Below are 25,958 nucleotides of genomic sequence, written 5' to 3' on the forward strand. Positions count from 1 at the left end.
TTATCACTCGATTGTTCTCAATAAGCTGATGTGACATTTTACTGATTAGGGATAATAAAAATAGGGAACAAAGGCTGGGAGAGGTCGGAGCATTTACCCAAGGTCACATGGCTGATAAGTGACACAGCAGGGATTTTCAGCCCCAGCACCACACTCAGTGCTCCCCCAACTGCCCAGAGCTGGCCCCGGAGCTTTCTGGCTGGACCACGCACTGATCTGTCCTGGGCCACTTTCTCTGAGCCCAGCTGGGGACTCAGCACAGTCCCTCTGCCTACAGATACGCAGAAGTGTGAGCTGATCTGCCAGTCGGCGGACACGGGGGACGTGGTGTTCATGAACCAGGTGGTTCATGATGGGACACGCTGCAGCTACCGGGACCCATACAGCGTCTGTGCGCGTGGCGAGTGTGTGGTGGGTGCACCCCGGGCCACCCCGACTACCGGCAGAGGGGGACTGGAGGGCTGCACTGCAACTCCTCCTGCCTGGGAAGATGAGCATTGCCTCACTGGCCCACTCGCAACACCCTGTTGGTCCTCAGCGTAGCCCTGGGGAGCTGGAAGGGGTTAATTATTGCTCAGCCCCATTGGAGGTGAGAGGAGATGGCAAGAATCCTCATCATGCCGGGTTTAGACCTCACCCAGGTCCCACGGTGAATTTGTGCCAGAATCCTGTCCAGGGACACCTCTCAGGCCAGAGGTCCTCTCCTGACCAGGGCCTGGGGATGGGAATGGGAGCCCCGGGGTGGCGGTGGGGGCAGGGGAGCCTCCTCCCACTGACCTCACCTCTGGCCTCAGCCTGTCGGCTGTGACAAGGAGGTGGGGTCCATGAAGGCGGATGACAAGTGTGGAGTCTGCGGGGGTGACAACTCCCACTGCAGGACTGTGAAGGGGACGCTGGGAAAGGCCTCTAAGCAGGCAGGTGAGTCGGGCTGGGGCTGGGGGGATGATGAGGGCTGACTGGAGTTCTTGCCGTCCCTTGGGGGGCCCTCCCTCCTTGAACTGTGCCACAGTCTGGGGTGGGGAGAAGGGGCCCTGGGGCCCATCTCTAGGCCTTCCTGGGCTGCCCAGGCTGGTGAGCCAGGTGCTGCAGCCAATCACCTCATCTTCCAGGCAAGCTCCTCCCTGAGTCTGGGGCCCAGGAGCTCCAAGAGGCATTTTCCCGCTAGGCAATGTTTTGTCATGGGAGCTTGGCCATCCCTTGGACCCTGGGGTTACTGGTGGGAGGGAGAGGTCAGACAGGTCTAAAGGGGTAGCCAAGACTGGACTGATAATTTTCTTTTCCTCTCTTTCTCATTTTTTTTTTTTTTTGAGACGGAGTCTCGCTCTGTCGCCCAGGCTGGAGTGCAGTGGCCGGATCTCAGCTCACTGCAAGCTCCGCCTCCCGGGTTTACGCCATTCTCCTGCCTCAGCCTTCCCGAGTAGCTGGGACTACAAGCGCCCGCCACCACGCCCGGCTAGTTTTTTGTATTTTTTAGTAGAGACGGGGTTTCACTGTGTTCGCCAGGATGGTCTCGATCTCCTGACCTCGTGATCCGCCCATCTCGGCCTCCCAAAGTGCTGGGATTACAGGCTTGAGCCACCGCGCCCGGCCTCTTTCTTATTTTTTTAAACCTGCGGCACTTGCTGCTTTGAATTCCTGGTATCTTTGAGTCCCTTGACTTTCCTCTCTACCTCCAATCTGACCAAACTTGCTGTGGAAAAGAACCCAATATCAGTCATTCACACTTTAGTGTAAAGGGGGCCTATTTTCCCTTGGGAGATGTTACACTTCGTCTCACCTTTGATTGTTGGGGACAAGATTGGTGGCTCTGAGAAAGTCCAGGCCTTGGGTCGGGAGGGCCATGGGGGCTCAGGACAGTCATGTGGGGTCCTCACGGCCTTTATCATTAAATTCCATCAGTAGCAAGTAGTTTAAGGTCTGAGAAGAAATGGGGAGAGAGAGTCAGGGGAGCAAAAAGGGAGGGGGGAAGGGCAGAAGTGAGAGGTAGAGGAAGAGGGTCAGGAAAGAGGGAAGTAATAGCCGCTCTCACACACACAGAGGCCCTTAGAGTTTACAGGACACGTCTCATTAGATCCTCCCAGCACCCTTATGGAGAAGGTCTCATCCTCAGTTTACAAATGAGGATACAGAGGTTCAGAGAGGTTCTGTGATCAAATGAGATGTTCCTGGGTGCCCAGCAGAGGAGTGGGGGATGCTGGGCAGTGGGACCACCAGCTTAGAATGCTCACGACTTCTGGATCCCCTTGTGTGGCAGGAGCTCTCAAGCTGGTGCAGATCCCGGCAGGTGCCAGACACATCCAGATTGAGGCACTGGAGAAGTCCCCTCACCGCATTGGTGAGTGCCGGGGTGCTGGGAAGGGACAGCGGGGCCCCAGGCCCTGCCCTCTGATTTGGGGGAGCTGGGAGAGCAGAGGGCAAGATTCTAGTGCAAGTGGAATTGTAGTAACTGGAATAATGGGCAGAGACCCCCTTTTCATTTTATTTTAAATTTTTGCTGCATGGGTAACCCATTCCATGGTTTACATTTCAGAAGGTCTAAAAGGGGACCTAGTAAAGAGTCCCCTTCCTACCCCTGTACCCCGGGGGCAGTTTTCTTCCCCAAGGGCAACTACTGTTAATAATTTCTTGCGCATATAGATGGCTGTTAAAGGAAAACCATTTTCTTTCTTTTTTTTTTTTTGAGATGGAGTCTTGCTCTGTCGTCTAGGCTGGAGTGCAGTGGCGCAATCTCGACTCACTGCAAACTCTGCCTCCCGGGTTCAAGTGATTCTCCTGCCTCAGCCTCCCAAGTAGCTGGAATTACTGGTGCCCACCACCATGCCTGGCTAATTTTTGTATTTTTTAGTAGAGACGGGGTTTCACCATCTTGGCCAGCCTGGTCTCGAACTCCTGACCTCATGGTCCACCCACCTTGGCCTCCCAAAGTGCTGGGATTACAGGCATGAGCCACTGCACCTGGCTCAAGGAAAACCATTTTCACAGAGTATATCAGTCAACTTTTGCTGCCTAACACTCCACTCCAAAACTTAGGAACTTCAAACAAGAATTGCTTCTTAGCTTGCAGTCCTGTGAGAGATCAGTTTGGGCTGGGCTCTGTGAGGTGGTTCTTCTACCTGTTTGCCTGGACCAACTCATGCAGATACCCTCAGCTGGTAGTTCTCTGGGAGCTGGTTGGTCTAGGATGGCCTCACTCACATGTCTGGTGGTTGGTACTGGCTGTCAGCTGGGGTCATGGAGATGGCAGGGCCACCAGGCTAACCCAGTATTATTCACATTATGTCTGTCACATAGTCCTCAGGAACGGCTTGTGTCATGTTTTCTAGTGTGCCATTAGTCCAAGTCACATGGCCAATCCCAGATTTAAGGGGTAGAAAAATAGACTAGCTCTTGATGGTAGAAGTGGTGAAATTACAGTGCAAAGGAGCATGCATAGAGGAAGAGGAGGAATATAGAGGCATTCTGCAGTCTACCACGAATTATTCTCATTATAATTATTACATTATTCCCATTATAATAACACTCAAACACCAAGCCACTAAATGAGGTGACATCCTTATGCTTGTAACAGTTATCCAACTATGAAGCCAGGCTGGATTAAAAATGAGAACCCCGCAATAAATTAATAAATTTAAATTAAGGCCATTAATATAATGTGATAGATGTTTGGTTTCATTTTTTGCTGAAACTAAATTGGCTGTCAAAAAATAGACATGTCCAGAAAGGCAAATCCATAGAGAGAGAGAGAGAGAATAGATTAGTGGCGGCCAGGGGCTGGGGAAGGAAAGAGGCATGATGGCTAATGGGTATCAGGTTTCTTTTTGGGGTGATGAAAATGTTCTGGAATTAGATAGTGACGATGGCTGAATCTACTTAAAAATCACGTCGGGTGCAGTTGCTCACGCCTGTAATCCCAACAACTTTGGGAGGCCAAGGTGGGTGGATCGCTTGAGCTCAGAAGTTTGAGATCAGCCTGGGGAACATGGCAAAATCCAGTCTCTACAAAAAAATACAAAAATCAGCTAGACATAGTGGTGCATGCCTGTAGTCCTAAGCTACTTGGGGGGCTGGAGCGTCTCAAAAAAAATTTCACTGAATTGCACACCTTATTCGAGTGAGTTGTATGGCATGTGAATTATATTTCGGTTCAAACCCCGTGAGCCTGGTTCAGAGCAGGGTCCCAGTGGCAGGTGGGCAGCAGGCTGCTTCTCCCACACTGGGCAGTGGCGTCTGTGTTCAGACCCCTTTGCAGAGGACATACAGGCCACAATGTCCCCTTGAAATGTCACAGAGGCCCCTCTTACCTATTACGTCTGCCAAGTCACACTGCTTGGCACCAATTTCATCATAAATGGAAAAACAAAACACATATCTCTTGGCAGGCTCACATCACACACAAATGCTGCCATTCATATTTTTAGGTTATCGTCAAAACAGCAATTTGTAAATATCTTCAAAGTTTCCTAGATAACTTGCATTTCCTGGAGAATGCATCTGCATTGGCACCTCCCCTAACACAGCTGCACTGGGTTCCTAAACTTATATTCTTGAAGGCACCTGAAGGGCATCGTCCCAACAGGCCATAGGCACAAGGGGAAACTGAGAACCAAAGTGGATTGGGGGCCTCTGTATGCCCTGATTCATCCTTGAGGGGTGTGGGCAGAGACAGTCTGGGCCCAGGTCTCCTGCCTCTCAGCCCTGTTCCCTTGCCAGCCATGCCACTCTACCACAGCGAGCCCAGGTTAGAGGACATTGGTTCAGACAAGTCCTGCCTGCTATGCCTGCCTGGCTGTGGGGAATGTGCTGGAGTTAGGGGCCGGGGGAGGGAAGGGGCAAGGAGAGAAGGGACATCTATTCCAAAAAGAGGTGGAGCTCACTGACACCGCATCGCCTGGGGATGATTGCAGAACATTAGCAGCCCCTTCTACCTTCTGCTGTCTCCAGAAACCTAGTTCTTCGATCCCCTCGAAGAACTAGTCTTCTGTGGAGGTCATGGCACAGACTGCTAGCACCAGGGGCAGGCCAAGTGCAGGCTTGCTTGCCTGTTTGTTGGGTGAGTTCCCTGAAGGGTTAGAGTTTTCCGGGGAGCCTGGTGGGGAGAGCGAAGCAGGGGCGACCCAGGAGCTGAACTCTGAAGTTGGCACAGGTTGTGTGTTATACAGGTGTGAGGCACACAGTGGCCTTCAGTGAAAACGTGTGAATATGTGTATGTGAGTGTGAGTGTGTGCATGTGTGTGCATGCCTGTGTAGGGGTGCGTGTACCCAACAGGATATGTAGAGGCCCAGGACAGGTGGCAGCTCTGGCAATGAAGGGAGAGGCTCTGTCCATTGTCATTAGACTCTCCTGGAATTGGGGACATGGACTCTCTGAAAGGAAGTGTAGGGAAGAGAAGGAGAACTCACGCTGTTTGTGTCTCCCATGCGCTGGGCCATGAGTTGCCACTTTTCATGCATTATGTTTAGTAAGCCTCATGGCCATCTATGAATATTGTTATCCCGTTTTGCAGTTAAAGGAAACTGAGGCTCAGAGAAAGGTTAGATACAGAGCAGGTCAGTGGTGGAGCCTGGATTCAGGACTGGGTCTGGACAGTGGAGAGTTTATGGTGGTCCACCCCCCACTGTCTGGAATGAGGGGTGCATAGTCGGGGCTCTGCTACAGTGAGGTGCAGGAGTAGTCAAGGGCAATAGGAGGACTGGAGTCTGCACCTGGCCTGAGGAGCTGCCCAGCCTTAGCCTAGACAGTCTGAAGCTGCTGGGGGCCGAGAGCGGTCAGGGAGCCTGAGGGAGAGGCCTGGGGTGGGCAGGAGGTGAGGGGCATCTCTCCAGCAGCCTCCCAGGAAGGAGCAAGGCTCTTCTTTTTCTACCCCTCTTCCCCAACCCCTCCCACCCCCACATTGCTGCTGTGTCTCTGGGCACCTGGGTTCTGGCCCAGCTCCAACTGTAGCCCACTGTGTGTCCAGGACACTGTGTGTCTAGGAGCCTCCAATTCCCCATCTGTATTAACAATAGCCCAGCCCTTAGGATGTATTTAAGGATTGAACTGAAGCAGTTGGCAGAGTGACTGGCACATGGTTAGTGTTCTCGGATCCTTAGCTCTTATATGACAGTTACGACCATTTAAATCTGTCCCAGGTAGGAGCTCTGTGGGCCCTTCCTCCTGGACACCCCAGGGCTCTGGAGACTTTGCCCTCCCTACTTGGCTAGGGGGCTTGGGTTTCAGGCTGCTGGGCCCTAGGAAGTTCAGGGTGACCAAAGGTACCACTCAGGGACCTTGGCCAGTTGTCGGCATCTACATGTCTCCCACCCACCTGCCTCCTGGGGTCTTTTGGTAGTAAGTTGTGAGTTACTCACTGACTGGGACATTAAGGGGTAGAAATTTATGGATTTTGAAAATCTCTGCCTCTGTGCTAGGGCCCGTGCTGGGCCGAGGACACCAAGATGGAGATGAGCCAACAGGCTGCTGGAAGAGGCATGGCATCTGCAATCACAGCAATGCCAAAGGCCAGCACTTTTCTGGTGGTCTAGCGATAGTGCCCACTGTACGTCACTACTTGCCAAGCTGGCTATGTTTCTGAACTCTTCTCATTGTCCTGAGAGCCTCAGTAGTGGGGGGCGGGGATTTCTATTATCCTCCTGGGGCAGCAGCAGCCCTCTGAACTGGGTACAGTTATCATTCCCATTCTCCAGATGGTGAAACTGAGGCAACACAGTGGGGCTGAGTAGTTTCCACACCATCAATCTGACTCCAGAATCTGTACTCTCAACCTCTATGCTCTGCTATAGAAATTCTAGGGAGGGCAGAATCCCTGAGGATTAGGAAACCAAAGAAGACTCCCTGGAGGAGAGGGGATTATGCTGAGCCTCAACTATGGGTAGAGATTAGTTAGGCAGGAAGAAAGGAAGGCAGTAAGGGTGGGAGGAATGGTGTGCACTAGGATCCAGAGGCAGCAACAAGAGTGTGTGTGTGTGTGTGTGTGTGCATGCGCGCACACCCAGAGATGGTGGCAGGTGTGTGTGTATGTGTGACGGGGAGTGTGTTGACCTGTCTGACTCAGGAGGGCTTGGGTGGGGAGGAAAGGCAGGTGGACAGGAGCCCAGACGGCTCACTGGGAAGGCCTTGAATATCATATTTGGGGCCCGCCCCCTGTGGAGAGGGGCAGAAATCTGTGTGACTCTCTCTCCTCACCGGCCAGTGGTGAAGAACCAGGTCACCGGCAGCTTCATCCTCAACCCCAAAGGCAAGGAAGCCACAAGCCGGACCTTCACTGCCATGGGCCTGGAGTGGGAGGCTGCAGTGGAGGATGCCAAGGAAAGCCTCAAGACCAGTGGGCCCCTGCCTGAAGCCATTGCCATCCTGGTGAGCCCCACTCTGTGTGGTGGCAGCCCCTGCCCAACCCCCTTGTCCCCTTAGATCACTACATCTGCTGCCAAGCCAGCGTGGCACCATTTTGGTGTCTTTAGGAGCCTGGGCGAGGGCAAGGCACCTTCCATCCTGGGGTCAGCTCCTCATTTGTACTTAAAAGCCTGCAGGATGGCAAGTGAGGAGAGAGAAAGAGAGTTATCGTCTCACTGTCAGACCCCAGATGCTACATGCAGGGAGCCTGTCCTCTTTAAGGCAGTCTTGGACATGGAGCCTGGAGGGAGGCTGGGCAGGGCTGGGTCATCCTGGCATAATCCCACATCTGTGTGCATCATAGCATGGCTGGCAAGGATGTCCAGGAGCAGCTTCCTTGGGCTTTAAGGCAGCTGATCCAGGGGCTCCAGGCTCCTAAAAAGGGAACAAGGAGCTGACTGGGGCCCATTGCTGCCCATAACCCCCTTCCTAGAGCATGGGCCAGGGCTTGTGGAGCAGGGATTAACCCAGCAGATGAGACCAGGAGGAGCTCTGTCCATGGTGCCCTCAGCACTGGCTGGTGGCAGGGATACCTTGGATGGATTTTGTTCCTGGTGTCAGCCTCACCAGCTGGGGGGCTCCTGGAGGACAGGCTCTGTGGCCTATTGGTGTCAGTATTATCAATTCAATCCAGCACATATTTTTGACTCACCTTATATTTGTTGACCACTCATACACTTATGGCCAGGTGATTTTCAACAAGTGTACCAAGGCCATTCGATGGGGAACAAATAGTGTCTTCAAAATATGGTGCCAGGACACCTGGATATCTACATGCAAAAGAATGAAGTTCGACCCCTTCCTCACACCATATACAAATATTAACTCAAAATAGATATAAGAGCTTAAACCATACAACTCTTAGAAAAGAACAGAGGGGCAAATCTTTATGACTCTGGATTCTTAGATATGACAGGCACTAAAAGCATATACAGCAAAAGAAAAAATAGATAAATTGGACTTCATCAAGATTGAAAACTTTAGTGCATCAAAAGACATTATCAAGGAAAGGAAAAGACCACCTGCAGAATGGGGGAAAATACTTGCAAGTCATATATTTGATGAGGGTCAGTATCCAGACCATTCTTATTAACTGCCTTCTAGAGCCAGGCAGTGTGGATGCTGCAGTGAGCAGAACAGACAGACAGACAGCCCTGCCCTCCCGTCCGAACTTAGGTCTATGAAAAGAAGAGCATTCCTAGGTGCACCGGCTGCCCTTGGGCCTGGCACACGGCAAGTGTCCAGCCTGAGTTTGTCCCATGGTAGCTCATCTGAGTCCAACCTCCTACCGCACCCCAGCCATGCTGGGCACTACCTCATTCCACCTTTCACAGGTTCTCCGACCCTAAGGCCTTCTCTTTGGCCCCTCCCCTCCCAGTGCATGCCACCCTTGCTTCCTTCTCTGGTCCTGTGCCAGCTCCCCATCTCTCCTCAGGTGCTCCCCCCAACTGAGGGTGGCCCCCGCAGCAGCTTGGCCTACAAGTACATCATCCATGAGGACCTGCTGCCCCTCATTGGGAGCAACAATGTGCTCCTGGAGGAGACGGATACCTATGAGTGGGCGCTCAAGAGCTGGGCCCCCTGCAGCAAGGCCTGTGGAGGAGGTACCGATTCCCTGACCCACCAGTGCATTGTTGGGGCAGCCCAGGATCCCTTGAGAGGCAGGGGTGGGGGCTAATGTTGTCTCTATTTGATGTGTCCTTGCCTATGACTCAGTTTCTCCTTGAAGATCTCCAGTGTGTGGAAGCCCGTTTTGGGCAGGGCCTTTGGGATGAGGCTGGGGGTGCTAGAGCCATATCCAGGCAGAGCCTCTGCCCTGAAAGAGCTCACCCACTGTGAGGACAGACAGCTGTCCAAAGCCATCTTCTCACCAGCGAGATGGAGCTGATCAGGAAGGTGTCCTTCAGAAAGTGACATGGGCAGGCGGGGCATAGGCAGAGGGAGGTGGGATTGGCCCACAAGGCTCTCCATGGGTACTGCCCCTGAGGCCCCAGCAGGGCAATGAGGGGCCTGGCCTGACTAGGCCCACGGCAGCCTGCCCACCCCATAGGGATCCAGTTCACCAAATATGGCTGCCGGCGCAGACGAGACCACCACATGGTGCAGCGGCACCTATGTGACCACAAGAAGAGGCCCAAGCCCATCCGCCGGCGCTGCAATCAGCACCTGTGCTCCCAGCCTGCGTGAGTGCTCCCGGGGAGGGACAAGGAGTCTGGTTCTATGCCTAGCCCGGGCCCCAGGCAGTGGGGCTGCTGAGCCTGCTCCCCTCAGCACTGGGTTATGGAGACACGACCATACAGGCAACACGGGTTTCAGTGCTTCTGGGCTCCAGGCCCAGGCCAGGATGCTGATCTCTACCTCTTCTCTGCCCGATTATCAGGTGTCTAGGGACACGGCTCAGCCCGCCAGCCCTCAGCCATGGTCCAGCCCCTAATTGGGATTCCCTGGCTTGAGGCTACATGCTCTTCTGAGCACAAGGATGACCTTGGGATTATTTGGGGGAGAGCCTTTGGGGAGAGGAGAGAGCTGTGCCTGGTGGAGGGCTCATGGCCAGGCCTCTGAACCTGTTGCAGAGCCAGCCTCAAGATCTCCTCAGCCTCCACTGGGCTCCCCTAGTACATCCCAGGCAGACTGAGGCCGAGGGTGGCTGGCGGGTGGCAACTGCAGAGGGCCTTGCCCATCCTCCTGCTTCCCCAGGAGTCCTCCCTGGCAGGGGTAGGGTGCTGCCTGGGTCTCGTCAGCTTCTGCTCCCCTGGGCTGGGGGAATCCCAAGGCCGGGCATGTGATCGGGGCAAGGGTGGGAACTAGCTAGAGGTTGCTGTGGCCTCCTTGTCTGTGCCCAGGCCAGACCATGATACCCAGCCCCTCCTCTGCCTGACAGCTTCATAACCAGCCCCCTGTGCTTCTCTTTCACTCATTCCTTTGTATTGTTATTCAGACTGATTTTCCCACTAATGCCTGTAATCACAGAGCATGCAGGGTTAGCTCTGCCTGAGCTCCTGGCTGGTGTCCCCCAACCCCTACCCCTTTGGGGTTTTAAGGAAGAGGATGACTTAAGAAACCTGCCTGCAAGCGACTAAAAGATGCCTTGGGAACCCAAGGAGGAGTAGGAGTTGAGGCTCTCCCTCCTTCCATCCCCACTAGAGCAGTTTTGTTTCCTCTAATGCACCCAGTGGGCATGCGCTTAAGATGCTGTTGGAAGTTGCTCAGTGGCTAAAAGACACTTGCAGGCCACCAGCATAGCTACTCTGTGGGGAAGCTGTGGGTGATGACGGTGACAGTAACAGTGTTCTTGTCCCAGGAGCCCCATGGAGATTGGGGGATCTACCTTGAAAGTGTGGCTTTGATCTGTTTTGTGCCCTGATGCTTCTCAGCACCCAGGACAGTGCCTGCACCAGTAGGTACTCAAATATGTATGCGGCTTTGAAGTAATCATGATGTGAAAATGGGATAACTGAGGCTTAGAGGGCTAAGAGCTTGCCCAAGGACACGAAGGGTGCTAGGATTTAAATACGCATCATGCCTGTTTTTCAGACGAGACACAGCAGGAGAGAAGAGTGCCCTCCCTGAGGTCACATACCCAGGTAGCTGCAGAGCCAGGTGGACAGTTGTCCTGTGCCTCAAACATTCTGAAACCCAAACCCACTCTCTGGCTCCTGCCTGCAGCTGTCTGGGGATGGGAAGTGTCCTCTGGGATGAAGTGTCCCCGTGGTCTCACCTCCTCTCCTTTCACCCTGTTTCCAGGTGGGTGATGGAGGAGTGGGGTGCCTGCAGCCGGAGCTGTGGGAAGCTGGGGGTGCAGACACGGGGGATACAGTGCCTGCTGCCCCTCTCCAATGGAACCCACAAGGTCATGCCAGCCAAAGCCTGCCCCGGGGACCGGCCTGAGGCCCGACGGCCCTGTCTCCGAGTGCCCTGCCCAGCCCAGTGGCGGCTGGGAGCCTGGTCCCAGGTGATTGTCCTCAGGAGGTGGGAGGCGCTTGAGGAGGAGGTGGGTCTGAGGGATTTTTTGGTGCTCCCTGCAGGCAAGAGAGTTTCTGCCTGAATTGCTCCTCCTACATCAAATCTTGTTTTTCTTAAAGTAGAATAGCTCCCATAGACCCCAGGCCATGGCTCTGTGCTAGGCCTTTCTGTTCATTCATTATCGCCAGTAAACTTCACACAGTGCCGGGAGGCATGGGTTCATGTCCCTGTGTTCCAGATGAGCAGATCGAAATACACTCTTGCATTCCAGAAATATTTGCTGAGCACTAGCACAAGGTGCCAGACCTTGTACTAAGAATGTGGGAACCCAGCATCAACCAGACAGAGCTGATTCTTGCCCTCGTGCAGCCCACAGTCCTGTGAGGGAAACGTATTAGACCATCAGTCAACCCACAGCCAAGCACTGACAGACTGCAGTCGGAGCTGGGTGGGGAGTAGCGGGGCAATGTGGTGGAGGATGAACGGTGGTCAGAGGGCTTCTCTGAGGAGGTGTTGCTCAAGCTGAGACCAGAGGGACAAGTCACAGGAAGAGACCGAGGCAGGAACCATCTTACAGTGTTCCAGAAACCGACAGGACAGTGGGGCTGGAGCTGACTGGGAGGGATAGGGGCTGCAAGATAATGCTGGGGAAGCAGGTGGAGGCAGGTGGGGGTCCGTGGCTACAGGCTTTGCAAGGACTTTGCATTTTTTCTAAGAGCAATGGGAAACCAGGGAAGCCTTTTAATGCAGGCATTACAAGCTCTGATTTCAGGTTGTAAAGACCACTCTGGCAGTGCTGTAGAAGGTTGTCAGGAGGTCAGGGTAGCAAAAGGGAGACAGCAGTAAGCCTGCTTAGTTATCTGAGTGCTCTGTGGCTTAGACCCTGGAGGTTACCTAGGAGAAATTGCCTCGAGGAAATTGTCTTGGGTTTTCTTTTAAATACTCATTTGATGTGAACATTGAGAACATCATGCCAAGTAAAACAAGCCAAGCTGGATGCAGTGGCTCGTGCCTGGAATCCCAACACTTTGGGAGGCTGAGGTGGGGAGATCTTTGGGAGGTTGATGTGGGTGGATCGCTTGAGCCCAGGAATTCGAGACCAGCCTGGGTAACATAGCAAAACCTCGCCTCTACAAAAAATGTAAAAAGTTAGCTGGGCATGGTGGTGTGTGCTGTAACCTCAGCTGCTCTGGAGGGTAAGGTAGGAGGATTGCTGGAGCCCAAGAGGTCAACGCTCCGCGAGCTATGACCATGCCACTGCACTCCAGCCTGAGTGACAGAGCAAGACCTTGTCTCAAAAAAGAAAGAAAGAAAAGAGAAGAAAAGAAATAAGCCAGACATCAGATATGTAAGGACAAACACTATATGAGGGCACTTTGCTGGTGATTTCCAGGGGCTAGGGGAGGGAGAATGAGGAGTTAGTGTTTAATAGGCATGGAGTTTCAGTTGGGAAAGAAGAAAATGTTCTGGAAACAGATGGTGGTAATGATTGTACAACAATGTGAATGTGCTTAATGCCACTGAACCGTACACTTAAAAATAGTTAAGATGGGCTGGGCGTGGGCCTCACCCTGTAATCCCACCACTTTGGGAGGCCAAGGCGGGCAGATTGCCTGGGGTCAGGAGTTCAAGACCAGCCTGGCCAACATAGTAAAACCCCATCTCTACTAAAAATGCAAAAATTAGCTGGGCATGGTGGCGTATGCCTGTAATCTCAGCTACTCAGGAGACTGAGGCAGGGAGACAGAGGTTGCAGTGAGCCAAGATCACTCCATTGCACTCCAGCAAAACTTCATCTCAAAAAAAGAAAAAATTAGTTAAGATGGCAAACTTTTTGTTATATAGCTATTACCCCAATTAAAAAATCCTCATTTGATCACAATGATGTTTATTGTAATAGCAAAACATTAGGACATATCCCAAATGTTTATCTATAGAAGATTAGACCAAAATCATGGTCTGTTCATACAATACAGTACTATACAACAAGAAAAATGAACAGGCCTGAACTGTACTTACCAAAATAGATAAACTTCTATTAATAGAGGATACATAGGTGAGAAAAAGCACTTCAGTATGAAATAAAAAAGCACTTCCAATGGATGTCATTTCCTTAATGTTTAGAGGGGCACAACGCAATTTGTAAAAGTTCCGGGATGCTCATTTATTAAAGCTGGTAGTGGCATCTGGATAGGGTTTTGTGAATAACTCCATACTTTTCTGTATGCTTGAAATATTGCATTATGAGTATTTGTAAAGAACCAAAAATCCGCACACAACGCATGCATTTTATATCCATCTCCATCATATATAGCTTCATTTGTTTTGATATCAAATAGAAAGATTGCTGGTCTTCAAAGGACTCCACAGATAAAAGTAACAGAGAGACGGCAGATAGTGGAAGATACTGGCCCTGTTGCAATAAGCAAAATATAGAGATGAATCTCTAAATGTAACTTTGATTAAGTAAGAATTGCAATTCAAAGCATACACAGAGACCGGATGGTCTTCAGTATGTCCAAAGAACAGAGGAAAGGTTGGGGGTTTTATTAGAAGGAGACATAATATGTATTGTGTTGAACACAAACTCCTTGGCACTAGACAAGCTTTTGGGAGCTGGCAAGCTCTGACTGGTGAGTGATGGTGCTATGTAAAACTAGCCTTGGAGTCTCAGTAGGTTGTTTCGGCAGTTGCTAGGTAAAACTAGCCTTGGAGTCTCAGTAGGTTGTTTCGGCAGTTGCTAGGTAAAACTGGTCTTGGAATTACATCAGCCTGTTTCAGCAGCTGGCCTTGTGGAAAATTTAATTCTTGGAGCAGGTGCTAGGTGCCCTGAGTGCTTTTTCCCCTGGCCCCTCAACTCTGATTTAGTTGGGTGTGACAAGTATGACCCTATTCATATAATCAACTTTCACAGCCCCTTATGAGACTGACTGAACAGTCAGGAGCTGTTAACTGCTGTTTGTAATGATTCATCCTGGGAGGATGAGCCGTGTTTGTCTCGTAGTTCTGTGTGGCCCCATGACCCTTGTGTCTCAGTGGTCACATGCTCCAGTGTGGGAAGGGGGGTCCTGCAAGTTCCTCTCCTTCCAGCTAGGTAAGGCTATGGTCAGCACCTAAAATGTAACCCAGTCACAATGGGCAACGCTGCTTTCCTGGAGTCCCTGCCCCTCCACTGAGGACCTCCACAGGCCCTGTTTGTCAGAGTAAGAGTGGGTCAGGTCCAGGGGACGATGTGTGTGGCCACCCCCTGCAAACGGTGGTCCTCTGCTGCCTCCTGCTCCTTGTACCTGCACCCTTCCCCCTCAGGGAAGAAGACACTTTTGAACATACTTCTGCAGGCCCATGTTTGGTAAATCAAGTCACAAGATTATTGACTATCAGAGCTAGTCAGAGAAGGGTCCATGGAGACCCTGTCGCCCAGCTCTCTCAGTTACAGAGTTAGACACTGAGCTAGGGGAGGGGGTAGCAGATGCCACAATCCAGGCCCCTACATCCTGTTAATAGGATATCATCATGTCAATCCACCTGCCCCAGGTCACACCATGTAGTGGACTGCAACAGGGGAGTTTGCTAAAGTGATACACAAAATATTTAAGAACCCAGGCACAGACCAGACACAGTGCATGCAGGTGGTAGTAGGAAATGGGGTCCCAGAGGTTCCCTCCTGAGCCAGAGGTTAACCATTTAGACTGTGGAAAGGCCCATGGGGTTATAGGCTCGGGGCAATGGCTCTTCACCATTGGTATCAGGAATATTTGACAATGGGTGTGATGTCCCACTGAGGTTACTTAGAAGCAGTCCTTGCATGTCCCTCTGGTCAAGTGAAGACTCGATGCTCTGTTTCATACCCTTTCTGTCCCCGGGCATTGGCTGGGCTCTGAGCTCACTGGCTCATCTTTCTTCTCTCCACCTGCCATGACCCCGGCCGCTGTGCCTGGCACTGACCCACCCATGGCAGTGCTCTGCCACCTGTGGAGAGGGCATCCAGCAGCGGCAGGTGGTGTGCAGGACCAATGCCAACAGCCTCGGGCAGTGCGAGGGGGATAGGCCAGACACCGTCCAGGTCTGCAGCCTGCCCGCCTGTGGAGGTGAGCCAGAGGGGATGGGGAGGCCAGGTCCAGTCCCTTGGGACCAAAGTCCCAAATACTAGAATTGCTTCTCCCTGCTCATAGGAAATCGCCAGAACTCCACGGTGAGGGCCGATGTCTGGGAACGTGGGACGCCAGAGGGGCAGTGGGTGCCACAATCTGGACCCCTACATCCCATTAACAAGATATCATCAAGTAAGTACAGTCTATGGACCCTACCCGGCTCCCCAGACCTTTCAGTGGCCCTCGTGTTGCAGCATGGTGCCACGCAGTGGAACAAACCCAGCTTGTAACTGTGTGTGTGACCTTCACCTCCCTGAGCCTCAGATTCCTCAGCTGTGAAGTGGGGAGGAGGCTCTGCTGGTCCATGACCCCTTACCTGCAATTCCAAAATGTTTATTTCTAAGTTTGGTGCAAACCTACCTGGCAGCAAAATCTGACCTGAACTGATGAGATCATTTATTCTTTTGCTATAGAAATGTCACCATATTTAGTTACAAGGTGATATCTCAGGCTCCACTGAGGATGTTCTATAATATAAACACAGAATATTAATTTTCTGATCCCCAAAGTTCTGAATTCTGAACTATATCTGGTTTCAAGATTTTCAAACAAGCAATTATAGATCTGAGCTGCCTTTATAGGATTGGTGAGAGAATTGGATGAGAGAACGCATGCACTCCTGTCTGGCTATCAGCTTCCAGTAACAATAGGCCTAGCAATTTCTCTCAGCCCCATGATTCAGTTCATCCTCCCTTCTTTCCATTCATCCACCCATGGATAAATATTTACTGAGCATCTGCTACGTGCCAGCCTGTAGATTCTTCACCCCTTTCCTAGGCTCCATCTCTCTTTTCTTTCCTCACCCTCCTGAGGACCAGGGTCTGGCAAGATGAGGAGCAGAAAGATCAAAGACCCTAACTCCCAGTTAGAGGACCAGTTGGCTGCAAATTTCTTAACCTCTCTGAGCTTAGTGACCTCATCTGTAAAATAAGGTTCTGACTAGATGTCCTCAAAGGACCTTCTACCTCCCGTCTTCTACTTCTCTGCTCCTAGGCTGAGGTTCCCAATGGGGGAGTCCCTGGGTTTCCTACCCTTTTCCTTCCCAAAGCTAAAGGACGAGGCCCTGATTCTGGTGCCGGAGATCTGGCGCCATCTAGAGGCCACTGGCTTTCCATTTTTCTCTGCTCTTTCTCTTGTTCCCCTAAGCCTGCCCCTCCACCCGTGTCTCTCTCTTTCCCTCTGTTCCTCCCACTCTTCCCACCTCCCTCTTTCTCTCTCTCTCTCTCTCTCTGGCAAAAAGTAGTAGAAAAAAAAGCTCCTGCCTTCACATTCTGTCTGGAGAAACCTACATGGAGTTATCACAGAAAGGTGTGATATTTTGGGCAAAGCCAACTAGTGTAGTGAGCACTTACATTTGCCAGGTACTTTAAAGATGTTATCTGCAATGTGATTATTCATTGGTAAGGGTCAGCATCAGCCCCATCTTATAGGTGAAGAAACTGAGGCTTGGAGGGTTTAAGTGACTTGCCAAAGGCCTCACACTTTTAAGTGGTAGAGCCTGGATTTGAACTGAAATCTGCTTGATTCCAAATTAAGCAGTAGCAGTCTTAATGTCCTGATGTGTGCTGACTGTGGCAGGACGGTCAGTCTGCCTGTCCCAAGCATGAGTTGCCTGGGCTCTAGCCTGACGCTGGCTGGAGTGGGTCAGGCATCTTGGGTTGATTGGGAGGGGCTAGGGTTTCCACTTCTATCCAGAACAGCTGCAAGTTAGAACCACCTGGTGGTAGGCCACACCCTAGATTGTCCAGTGTATGGGTGAAGGAGACGGCATCCCCAAGCATTCCAGTGTGCAGCAAGGCTGAGGGCGAATGGTCAAGGGCCAGGGTTCTCAGATGCGCCCACACGTGGAGTCCCCTGGAGGGCTTGTGAAAGCACAGCGCTGAGCCCCAACCTGAGTTTCTGATGCAGTAGGACTGGGTGGTGCCGGAGGATGTGCATTGCCAGCAAGCTTCCGGGTGACGCTGATGCTGCGTGTGGGGACATCACTTTGAGATCTGCCGCTCTAGAGGATTTTAGTTCCTCTTCCACGTAGTCAGAGCTCACTGTCCTGTCAGGCGGCTCCATAGCCCACCCTGGGAAAAAGCTTTACAGTGGGTCCAGCAGGGGCAGGGGGTCAGGGCCGGCAGTCAGTGGGTGAGTGAGAGGCGGGGCCACCTGACTGACAGGCATCCCCACGTTGCTTCCATCCTTGTGCTGTGTGTGCAGCGGAGCCCTGCACAGGAGACAGGTCCGTCTTCTGCCAGATGGAAGTGCTCGATCGCTACTGCTCCATTCCCGGGTACCACCGGCTCTGCTGTGTGTCCTGCATCAAGAAGGCCTCGGGCCCCAACCCTAGCCCAGACCCTGGCCCAACCTCACTGCCCCCCTCCTCCACTCCTGCAAGCCTGTTACCAGGACCCCAGGCCCCTCCAGATGCTGTGGAGCCTCCTGGAAAGCCAACGGGATCAGAGGACCATCAACATGGTGGAGCCACACAGCTCCCAGGAGCTCTGGATACAAGGTCCCCAGGGACCAAGCGCCCCTTTGCCCCTGAGACACTGATCCCTGAAGCATCCTGGAGCATCTCCCCTACCACCCCCGGGGGGCTGCCTTGGGGCTGGACTCAGACACCTACGCCAGTCCCCGAGGATAAAGGGCAGCCCGGAGAAGACCTGAGGCATCCAGGCACCAGCCTCCCTGCTGCCTCCCCCGTGACATGAGCTGTGCCCTGCCATCCCACCGGCACGTTAACACTCTGTGTACTGCCCCGCGACCCCCAGCTCAGAGGACACACACCGCAGGGCAGGCGCAAGCACAGACTTCATTTTAAATCATTCGCCTTCTTCTCGTTGGGGGCTATGATGCTCTTTACCCCACAAAGCGGGGCGGGAGGAAGACAAAGATCAGGGAAAGCCCTAATCAGAGATACCTCAGCAAGCTGCTCCCGGCGGGACTGACCCTCTCAGGGCCCCTGTTGGTCTCCCCTGCCGGGACCAGAGTCAACTATTGCCCCCTCCTCACAGACCCTGGGCCCGGGCAGGTCTGAATCCCGGCTGGTCTGTAGCTGGAAGCTGTCAGGGCTGCCTGCCTTCCGGAACTGTGAGGACCCCTGTGGAGGCCCTGCCTATTTGGCCCCTCTCCCCAGAAAGGCAAAGCAGGGCCAGGGGAGGTGGGGGGCTGTTCACAGCCAGGCCCAGAAGAAGGGGGCCTGGGAATGTGGCATGAGGCTTCCCACCTGCAGGGCCGGGGCCGGTGGGACACAAAGTGATGTGATTGCAGGCCCAGCCCTGGCAGCCGAGAGCTCTGTGCAGTTCCACCAGCCGAGGCCAGGCAGCAGAGGCCAGTTTGTCTTTGCTGGCTGGAAGATGGTGCTCATGGCCATCCTCTGGCCCTGCAGATGTCACTTGTGTTACTTCTGGTGACTCCAGATTACAGACTGGCGCCTCAATCTCACCCCCAGCCCACCAGAGAAGGGTGCTCAGGACACCCTGGACCCCAAGTCCTCAGCATCCAGGGGTTTCCAAACGGGTGCTCACCCCCTGGCTCAACCAGGATGGCAACTTCAATTATCACTCTCAGCCTGGAAGGGGACTCTGTGGGACACAGAGGGGACACAATTTCTCAGGCTGTCCCTTCAATCATTGCCCTTCTCCAAAGATCACTACTGCTGGAGTCAGGCATCTTCGTCTCCTACCTGCCTCAAGCTGGGCCAGAGTGTGTGGTTCTCCCAGGGGTGGTCGGATCCCAGGACTGAGGACCAGAGTCTACTCATAGCCTGGCCCTGGAGATGACAAGGGCCACCCAGGGCAAGTGCCCCAGGGCAGGGTGCCAGCCCCGGCGCAGTGCTGGGGTGGGGAAGACACACTGACCCATGGTGCTGTAAGGGCCTCAGCTGGGCTCAGCTGCTGGCCATGCTACCTCCAAGGGACAGGTAACAGCCTTAGATCCTCTGGCTCTCAGGAAGTGGCAGGGGGTCCCTGGACACCTCCAGGGTCTTGGAGGATGTCTCCTAAATTCCTGCCGGGTGATAGAGGTGCTTCTCACTTCTTCCTTCCCCAAGGCAAGGGGGCTGTTCTGAACCAGGCTGGGGGAACACGAGCAGTGGGTCCCTGGCCTGTAACCCGTTTGGAGAGTGGAGGTCCTGGGGGGCTCCCTGCCCTCCCCCTGCTGCCCTCCCCTCCCTGGGATGCTGGGGCACACACGGAGTCATTCCTGTAAGAACCAACCTGGCCTGTGTTAAACTCTTGTGCCTTGGAAATCCAGATCTTTAAAATTTTATATATTTATTAACATCGTCCTTGGACCCCAAAAAGTTGTGTGTGTGTTTCTTTTTCTCTTTCTGATTTATGGGAAGGGGATAATGAAGCCAGAGCTCGAAGGCTGAGGGCTGGGCTGTAGCAAGAGAACTGGGTGTGGGGGCACAGCTCACTGCGACTGTCTCCTGTCCCACCACCTTTCCACCCATGCCCTGCTGCGGCACTGCCAGATGGGACAAAGGGTTGCCACTGGTTTCTTGGCTACTGAATCTCCTGCTTCCCTGAGGCCCAAGTTGCAGGACAACACTTTATTTCAGGTTAGTGCTTCAGGAGAAAAAAAATCTTTTGTGATTCAAATTTGTGAAATTCTCAACCTGTTTAAATGCAACTAGAGGCCAGTGGGGCAGAGTGGTGAAAGGCTCATGCCTGTAATCCCAGCACTTTTGGAGGCAGGAGTTCCAGACCAGCCTGAGCAATATAACAAGACCCTGTCTCAATGAAAAATAAAAAGAACATTAGTCAGGCGTGGTGTTGCACGCCTGTGGTCTCAGCTATTTAGGAGGCTGAAGTGAGAAGATCCCTTGAGCCCAGGAGTTTGAGGCTACACTGAGCTGTGATTGCGCCATGGCACTCCAGCCTGGGCGACAGAGCGTGACCCTGTCTCAAAAACAAAAAAGAGCAACAAGAGGGGCTCTCTAAAGGAATCTTAGCAACCACAGAACAAAGAGATCATCATTGAAAGCAAAATGACTACAACCACTTTTGCCTTCTAAGCAGTGGCAGAATTTGTGTCATGGAGTAAAAGAATCTACACCGCTGGGCACTGAGAAAAGGTGAAGCCGGCAAAAGGGCCTCCTGTCATTATACAGAGCCTACTCCTCCCCTTAAGGCCGAGGAGAAAATGGTTTGGAGACTCCTACCCCTGCGGGGGTGGGAACACAGAGAGGGCAGCCTCTCCATCTATCTTTGGCTGGGTGCTTTTTAGGATGCAGGTTGTCTAATATGTCTAAGGTTCAACTAAATTTGTGTTGCCATCTCCCCAAACATCTGGAAATGTCCACTCCCCAAATTAAGGGCTTTTTATGGGTCAGAATTTTTGCTTGTTTTGGTGGAAACTGAGAAAATGAAAGGATTCATGGGTGAAGATAGAGGAACAGCACCAAGGGCCCTCTTTCTATCACAGCCTCCGAAACATCCCTCACTTCCCATAGGAGCCCACTGGGAAAGGCCATATGGGAATGGTTTTACCCCTTCCTGCCCTAAACTGTTTCCTGTTTGGAGTCTGGTGGGTGCAGGTGCCAGGGTGCCAGGCTGCCTGTCTCTTCCCTGGAGGGGATTCTCCAGGCCGCTCTGACTTCAAGGCTGTATCCACACCTGCCCCTCGCTTGGCAGAGCCCTGCCGCAGTGACAGCCAGGTACCCAGAGTCTAGCCTATCAGCCCCGACTGGCTTCCAGAGCCCTTGCCCTGGTCTGCCAAGCTTCCTCAAGCCATAGCCAGGGGCCAGCACACCTGTCATTTTGGAGGAAGCCCCCTGAAGTTCCAGCATCTCCTTGCCCTTGGGGTCAGTAGGGACAGTGCTGCACAGAGTCCTCCTTACCCTCTTGTCCAAAGAGCCTGGGAAGTCCTCACCATGGCTGTCCTCTGTGTCCAGATGGCCTCCTTGAGGTTCTAGCCTATGACTTCATTTGGGCTAGTAAGGCCTGAAAGCTCCTGGTGGGGAAGGGATCAGGGGGATGGCAAGGATTCAGGGAGAGCAGGAGACTTACCTTCCCATTCCTCCAGAGGAGAAGAGGGGCAATTGGAGCCTCGTCATGTTCCTGGAAAATAGACTGGCCTCTGGGCCCTCTCTTGATTTACCCTCCTGATGAACCTCCAAGCCTTCCACCTGAAATGACACAGCAGGCAGGGGAAGAGAGGAAGGCATAGAGCCTGGACCATCTGACCTGGAACTCTGTGGGCTCTTCCAAAGATCCCTTGCTCCCTACCTGGCTTCAGGAAACTGAAGGCTTGGGGGAAGGTAGGGGTGTGGGGGAGAAGGGAAAGAGCAAGAAGGGGTGGAAATGTAGCTGGGGCAGTCCCAGGGACCCAGCTGCCATGGATTAGAAATCTCTGGGGCCTACACCACAAATCTTCTCCTTTAAAAACTTATGCAAGAAATATATGCTCGTTATTGAAAAATTTTACAACCTGAGAAAAAAAATCTATAATTCTACCTAGCAATAACCACCGTTAATAATTTGGTTATCCATGTGTGCATGTGCAAGATTGTGCGTGTGTATACACACACACACACACTCTCTGGGTGGATATTATTAATACTATATGCATACACGTCATCTGGGATCTGCTCCTGCTTCTACCACCCCTACAACAATATAATACGAACACCTTTCCACTGTGAACTACGTTGAACTACGTCTTTTTTTTTTTTCTGAGATGGAGTTTCCCTCTTGTTGCCCAGGCTGGAGTGCAATGGCGCGATCTCGGCTCTCCGCAACCTCCGCCTCCCAGGTTCAAGTGATTCTCCTGGCTCAGCCTCCCAAGTAGCTGGGATTACAGGCATGCACCACCACTCCTGGCTAATTTTGTGTTTTTAGTAAAGTTGGCATTTCTCCATGTTGGTTAGGCTGATCTTGAACTCCCAACCTCAGGTGATCTGCCCACCTCAGCCTGCCAAAGTTCTGGGATTACAGGCGTGAGCCACCATGCCCAGCCACATCTTTTTTAATGACTGCACAGTACCCCACAGTATGGCTAGATGATCATTTATTTAACCAAATCCCCCAGTTCCATAAACTTCCTGTACAGCCTGTGGAACCGTGAGCCAATTAAACCTCTTTTCTTTATGAATTACCCAGTCTCAGTTAGTTCTTTATAGCAAAGTGAGAATGGACTAATACAGAAAATTGGTACCAGAGAAATGAGGCATTGCTATAAAGATAACTGAAAATGTGGAAGCAACTTTGGAACTGGGTAACAGGAAGAGCCTGGAACAGTTTGAAGGGATCAGAAGAAGACTGGAAGATGTGGGAATGTTTGGAACTTCCTAAACACTTGTTGAATGTTGTGACCAAAATGCTGATAGTGATATGGATAGTGAATTCCAGGCGGAGAGGTCTCAGATGGAGATGAGAAATTTATTGGGAACTGTAGTAAAGGTCACACTTGCTAGGCTTTAGCAAAGAGATGGGGAGTATTGTGCCCCTGCTCTAGAAGTCTGTGGAACTTTAAACTTGAGACAGATGATTTAGGATATCTGGTGGAAGAAATTTCTAAGCAGCAGTGTTCCAGAGGTGTCCTGGCTACTTCTAACAGCATATACTCATATGCATTCACCAATATATGGTCTGAAATTGGAACTTACATTTAAAAGGAAAGCAGAGCATAGCAGTTTGAAAAATTTGTAACCTGATCATGTGGTAGAAAGACCCACTTTCTTGGGAAAAATTCAAGCCAGCTGCAGAAACTTGCATAAGTAGAGGAGCCAAATGTTAATAGCCAAGACAATGGGGAAGATGTGTTGAGGGAGTTTCAGAGGCCTTCATGGCAGCCCCTCCCATCATAGGCCTGGAGGCTTAGGAGGTAAAATGGTTTCATGGGCTAGGCCAAGGGCCCCACTGCCTTGTGCAGCCTCAGGACATGGCACCCTGAGTCCCAGTCACTCCAGCTCTAGCCATGACTAAGGTCCCCAAATACATCTCAGGCTGCTGCTCCAGTGAGTGCAAGCCATAAGAAGCCTTGGTGGCTTTCATGTGGTATCGGCCCAGCAGGTGCACAGAGGGCAAAAGTTGAGGCTTGGGAGTCTCTGCCTAGATTTAAGAGGATGTATGGAAATGCCTGGATGTCCAGGCAGAAGTCTGCTGCAGGGGCAGAGCCCTCATGGATAACCTGTACTAGGGCAGTGCAGAGGGGAAATGTGGTATTGGAGTCCCCACACAGAGTCCTTACTGGGGAACTGCCTAGTGGAGCTGTGAGAATAGGGCACCGTCCTCCAGACCCCAGAATGGTAGATTCACTGATGGCTTGTGCCACATGCCTGGAAAAGCTGCAGGCACTCAATGCCAGCCTGTGAAAACAGCCAAGTGGGCTCTACCTGGCAGAGCCACAGGGGTGGATCTGCCCAATGACTTAGAAGCCCACTTCTTGTCTCAGTGTAGCCTAAATGTGTGACATGGAGTCAAAGGAGATTATTCTGGAGTTCTAAGATTTAATGACTGCCCTTCTGGGTTTCAGACTTGCATGGGGGTCTGTGCCTCTTTGTTTTGACCAATTTCTCCCATTTGGAATGGAAGCATTTACCCACTGCCTGTACTTCCATTGTATCTTGGAAGTAACTAACTCACTTGTAATTTTACAGGCTCATAGGAGGGAAATTCTAACATATACTGCAAGATGGCTGAATAGTGAGGACATTATACTAAATGAAATCAGCCAGTCACAGAAGGATAAATACTGTATGATTCTACTTAAGTGAGGTACCTAGAGCAGTCAATTCCATAGAGACAGAGTGTAAAATGGTGTTGCCAGGACCTGGAAGAGGAGAAAATGGGGAGTTATTGTTTAATGGGCATAGTGTTAGCTTTGCAAGATGAAGAGTTCTGTGGACAGATGGGAGTGATGGTGGCACAGTGATGTGAATGTACTTAATGCCACTGAACTGTGTATTTTAAAATGGTTACAATGGTAAATTTTATGTAGAAAAATACACATAAAAATCAACTATTGGATGGAGAAGGAATTTCATTGCTTCACATATGGGGAAGGGTGGAGAAGAATCAGGAGCCTTGAGTGTGACTATATCCAGGACTTTGTCCCCATGGAACAATGATGGAATCCTCTGAAACTCCAACCTTCCTTCCCCCACAAAAAACATTTCCAAGGAGAGAATGTGATTGGCCCAGCTTGGGTTACATGCTTATCCTACCCCTGACCAGTCCTGTTGATACAGGAGGTAGAAAGAAATTATTTAGGCTGATAGTGAGGGCAAAAGAGTCCTCAGCAGAGCTTCCCTTTTAACAAAAAACAGCCCAATAAATTTTTTTTTTTCTAACAAAGAGCAGCCTGAAAAATCAAGCTGCAAGCATAGATAAGCAAGCTGGAAGCTTGTACAGGGGAGTGCTGGCAGCTGTGCCAATAGAAAAAGACTACCTGGGAGCCAGGCATGTCCAACATGGAGGCTCCAACCTCCCTTTTTTTGTTGTCATGTACAGTAAAGGAATGGGCAACATGGCACAGGCCAGGCAGAGTCCTGTGTAATAAAAGATTAGGGTGAGGGTGGCCAGAAATTATCACCTTATGCAAGTGGCACACCTAGCCCTAACCAGTTTTTCGTGCCCCATGCAAAGGCACACATGGTCCAACCAATATTTCCCACTCTGTGTAAATCAGACACCACCTCCTCAACCTCATCTATAAATCCCCCTGCATTTCACCATGGAACCAGCAACCCATTTCTCTGGGACCCCTGTCTGCAGCAGAGAGCTCTTCTCTTCCTTTCACCTACTTCCACTCTTAACCTCATTCTTTGTGTATCCGTGTCCTTGATTTCCTTGGCTGTGAGACAACAAACCATAGGAATCACCCTAGACAATGAGGTTGCTTCACTGTGCGAAGGGATGGGGGGTTCTGGTTGGACAGTGCTAGGTTTCACATTCCTGGACAGCCAAGAACAAGGGCTACCTCCATGGCTAAGGAAACGGGGTCCCAAGAAGGACCTAGAGCCTTCAGAGAAAAGATGAAAGGGAAAATCTGTCTCCATACTTCAGGGAGAGAATCAGGGGAAAGGGAGAAGAGAACTTCCAGGGCCTGGAGACATAGAAAACTTAGGAGTGACCAGGAAGTGGCCATGGCATCCTGACCCCAATGAGAAATCACTTGGATACCCAAGAGGACAGGGAGCACCTTGGGGAGCAGGGCCTAGAGACTCTCCTGAACATGGCCACAACATTCTTACATGTGCTGCCACTGGGGAGGCAACCCCGGTGGAAGAGGGGCGAGGGCCTTTAAAAATAGGGTGGCTTAATGTTGAATGTGAAGCTGTTTACTTAACAGCAAATCCCTATCCATCCACTAATCTTGATTGAAGCCTGCTGCACAGAAAAGTTTTGTGTGAATGGAGTATTTGGGAAAACCCAAAGGTACGGAATCCATCTGAGTGAATGTAAGGTAGGGTAGTGTTACAAGAATAGAATGGAGCCACAATCCATGGAACTAAGTCC

General features: G+C 51.7%; 1 protein-coding gene across 1 annotated transcript in view; it reads left to right on the forward strand.

Moving 5' to 3' along the window:
* Positions 1-19,795, forward strand: part of ADAMTS14 (ADAM metallopeptidase with thrombospondin type 1 motif, 14) — an 86,100-nt gene extending 66,305 nt beyond the window's left edge. Inside the window, exons 12-21 of the mRNA XM_011991069.1 lie at positions 278-411; positions 795-918; positions 2,255-2,335; positions 7,191-7,354; positions 8,826-8,994; positions 9,441-9,573; positions 11,135-11,342; positions 15,312-15,441; positions 15,526-15,636; positions 17,710-19,795. Coding sequence (XP_011846459.1) covers positions 278-411; positions 795-918; positions 2,255-2,335; positions 7,191-7,354; positions 8,826-8,994; positions 9,441-9,573; positions 11,135-11,342; positions 15,312-15,441; positions 15,526-15,636; positions 17,710-18,203 — 1,748 coding nt within the window. The 3' untranslated portion in view covers positions 18,204-19,795. The remainder of the gene's footprint in view (positions 1-277; positions 412-794; positions 919-2,254; positions 2,336-7,190; positions 7,355-8,825; positions 8,995-9,440; positions 9,574-11,134; positions 11,343-15,311; positions 15,442-15,525; positions 15,637-17,709) is intronic.
* Positions 19,796-25,958: the final 6,163 nt, after the last annotated feature.

The sequence above is a fragment of the Mandrillus leucophaeus genome, unplaced genomic scaffold (assembly GCF_000951045.1).
Source record: "Mandrillus leucophaeus isolate KB7577 unplaced genomic scaffold, Mleu.le_1.0 Scaffold39, whole genome shotgun sequence".
In the NCBI taxonomy this organism is placed as follows: Eukaryota; Metazoa; Chordata; class Mammalia; order Primates; family Cercopithecidae; genus Mandrillus; species Mandrillus leucophaeus.